At 36.8% G+C, this 3,058-nt stretch overlaps 1 protein-coding gene across 1 annotated transcript in view; it reads right to left on the bottom strand.

Moving 5' to 3' along the window:
* The window catches only part of LOC103353796 (axoneme-associated protein mst101(2)), a 35,746-nt gene that overhangs the window by 26,052 nt on the left and 6,636 nt on the right, over positions 1 to 3,058 (bottom strand). The window contains exons 6-13 of the mRNA XM_008276942.1: positions 2,602 to 2,710; positions 2,195 to 2,290; positions 1,569 to 1,664; positions 1,051 to 1,101; positions 698 to 763; positions 421 to 468; positions 296 to 337; positions 127 to 174 (exon numbers count right to left, since the gene is read on the bottom strand). Of these exons, the coding sequence (XP_008275164.1) occupies positions 127 to 174; positions 296 to 337; positions 421 to 468; positions 698 to 763; positions 1,051 to 1,101; positions 1,569 to 1,664; positions 2,195 to 2,290; positions 2,602 to 2,710 (556 nt within the window). The remainder of the gene's footprint in view (positions 1 to 126; positions 175 to 295; positions 338 to 420; positions 469 to 697; positions 764 to 1,050; positions 1,102 to 1,568; positions 1,665 to 2,194; positions 2,291 to 2,601; positions 2,711 to 3,058) is intronic.

The following is a 3,058-nucleotide window of genomic DNA, read 5'->3' as shown; positions in this document are numbered from 1 at the left end:
TGGAGCCAGCAGCTAGTGGACGTAGTGATACTTCAGGTTTTTGACACTTCCGGGTTGGCTTCATTTTTCAGGGCCGGTTGCTACGTCCATCTTTTATACAGTCTATGATATAAACAGTAAATGTACCCTTCTTTGACGGAGCTCGCTTGGCTTTTTCTTTAGCAACCTCAACATCTAGGAAAGAAAATAAAAGACCTCTGTGAATATCATGAATATGGAATCACTCATAACAAAGTATGTTACGGACATAAAGCTTAGAGATCAGATGATGTCAGAGGGAGGAAAGTCTCTGTACCTTTCTGAACAGGTTTGGGCTTTGGTTTTGAAACTTCAGCTTCTACAGAGAAATATATGACTTTCATTTTGTTATCATTAAACTTCACATGCATCATTTACAAAACGCTCCTGGATGAAGCCTACCTTTCTTTTTAGGGGTCGGTTTTTCCTTTTCCTTCACCGCCTCGATATCTGTGGGATCAACATAAAGTCAGTGTGCAAATTGTAACAGTCACAGCTGGTTAATAAACGAACAGCTGCTGATAATAAATTAGTAAATTAATTACTCTTGGTACTCTTTACACCCTAATGTGGGCACCATTTTAGATTTTGTTGTTGATGTCAGTTGACTGTCCGATTACATTCATATAAATATGTATATTCTAATTAAGACAGTCACCAAAGTAAGTTCTTGCATTACCTGGTTTTACAGGTTTACGTTTGAGTTTTTGCTTTGGTTCCCTCTTGGGCGGATGGGGAGCTGCCACTGGTGGGAAATTATGACATCAAAACGCCCTTAAGTTTTATGTAAAGATGACTGTTTATTATGTGACACTTTCTGGCAATACATTGCTTTTTATGTGACCTACACATAAAAAGTCTGTGTCACCAAACAACACATTGGCATGATATGTGGCTGACTTTGATTGTTTAATGGGCTGATTGAAAGCTGTTGAGACATTCGGTCATAAAGCATCTAAATGCTCTCCAACAACAAATTTAATTTTTACAAATGAGCTGATAATTCATACAACAATATAAGCACGCTCATACCTTTCTTTGCCAGTTCTAGTTTGGCCGCCACCTTAGGAACTTCAGGAACTGCTGTTGTTGTTGTGGAGAATTTAAAAATGATTAGCTCATCTTAATTTCACATTTACTTGCAAAACTGTATTATTAAAGGCATTAGGCAAAATATAACAAAGCAATATGCACACAGTCGATGGTATGAGTAAAGGATGAAACCTGATTGAAAGGTGATAGAGGACATCTTACTTAACATATGAGATTGATATCTATCATATTGTTTTGCTTTGAACATCCTGAGAAGGTCATGCATTTATGCATTTTAACTATCACTGTATTCACTTGTTATTATTTTAACTGGCACTGTTATCTATCATTTATTTAACAGTGATACAACAACAGCTAAATAATATTCTTTCACAGTCAGCAGCTTCCCTCTAAACACAACATTTTGATTTGTGATATTTATATTCAGTAATTGTAGGTGACATTCACACACTGCAGCTCTAAGTTCATGTATGAGTCCAAAGTGAGCGGCCAGCTACCTGTTTTTGTCACATTCTTATGTTCTTTTTTCAGGACAGGAACCATCTGCTTTCTAGCAATCGTCAGCAGCTTTGCAGGCTTCTTAGGTTCATCAGCTGAAATAGGATGGGAGAAAAATAATTCATATGGAGCTCAGGTGTTGTTGATTTTACTTGATTTAATGTGAGAATGTTGACTTATTTATCAAAGTTTAGATCTGGAGTGTTAGTTTACATTCATTTGTGCTAATTCACATCAAATCAATCCACATAACAGGTTGTTTGTCAGTGTCAGTTTATTTTGTGCCCCATCAGGACGAAGACAAAGGAGTCGTGGAAATAGAACTACTTGGTTAAGATTATGTAGCTTTTGTCATTTGAGTCCAACATGAAATTTAGAAAACGTGCTGCTGTGTTTGGCCGTCCATCAACCCCAAGCTCATCTTTAAAACTTATTGCAGCAGCACAGGAATGTTACGCTCTATGAAGTTCATGTCGGGTTATTCTCAAGACAGCAAGTAGCTGCTTTTTTAAGGAGATTTTTTAATGGTTTGTTCTCAGTCATGAACAAATTAATGACATTGTGTAACGTGATAATATCTTATTTTCATCGACTACAATTGGCATTCTTTCATTTATAGTCTTACCTGTTTTTGTAATATTAACATGTTCCTTCTTGAAGACAGATGCAACTTCCTTCTTGACTACTCTAGTTGTCTTTGCAGACTTTTTGGGTTTAGCATCTGGAATAAAAATGCAAAGCTGATTGACTAGTTGCACAAATTATACAGAGAAAATAAACATATCCTTCCTAGAATAATTAAAGCAGGTGAGTCTATTGAGCCTTTTTCCAGACTTCAGTCAGGTTTCTATTTAATTGACTAGTGCTTTCAAATATTGTACTGTAATGAAAACTGTTCATCTCAACACAAAACCATATTTTGGGGTCTGCCAGTCTCACCAGTTGGCTGGCCGGATGTCGTCTTATTACCAGTATGGGTAAGAAAAGTCACATCTTTACATTGTGGTAAAACTGTTGCTGGTCCACACATACCTGTCTTGGTGACCTTCTTTTCCATTGGTTCTTTGTCTTCTTTGGCAATTGTCTTGATTTCTTTCTCCTTTTTAGGAGGCCTCATCGGTTTCTTTCCTTCTTTGGAAATCTTCTCTTTTTTTGGTTCTTTCTCTTTTTTGGCTTCTTTCATAGATTTCTTCTCCTCTTTCTCTTTTTTGGGAACATCCTTTTCTTTTTTGTCTTCTTTGGGAGGTTTCTTGACTTCCTTCTCTTCTTTGAGAGGTTTCTTCTCCTCCTTGTCTTTTTTGGGAGCTTTCTTTTCTTCTTTGTCCTCTTTTAGGGGTTTCTTAATTTCTTTCTCCTCCTTGGAAGGTTTCTTCATTGCCCTCTCTTCTTTGGGAGTCTTCTTTTCTTTGTCTTCTTTGAGAAGTTTCTTTTCATGTTTGTCTTCTTTGTGGGGTTTCTTGACTTCCTTCTCTTCTTTGGAAGGTTTCTT

This window comes from Stegastes partitus, unplaced genomic scaffold (genome assembly GCF_000690725.1).
Source record: "Stegastes partitus isolate 25-593 unplaced genomic scaffold, Stegastes_partitus-1.0.2 Scaffold83, whole genome shotgun sequence".
NCBI classification, from domain to species: Eukaryota; Metazoa; Chordata; class Actinopteri; family Pomacentridae; genus Stegastes; species Stegastes partitus.
This window is presented reverse-complemented; position numbering and strand designations above follow the sequence as displayed.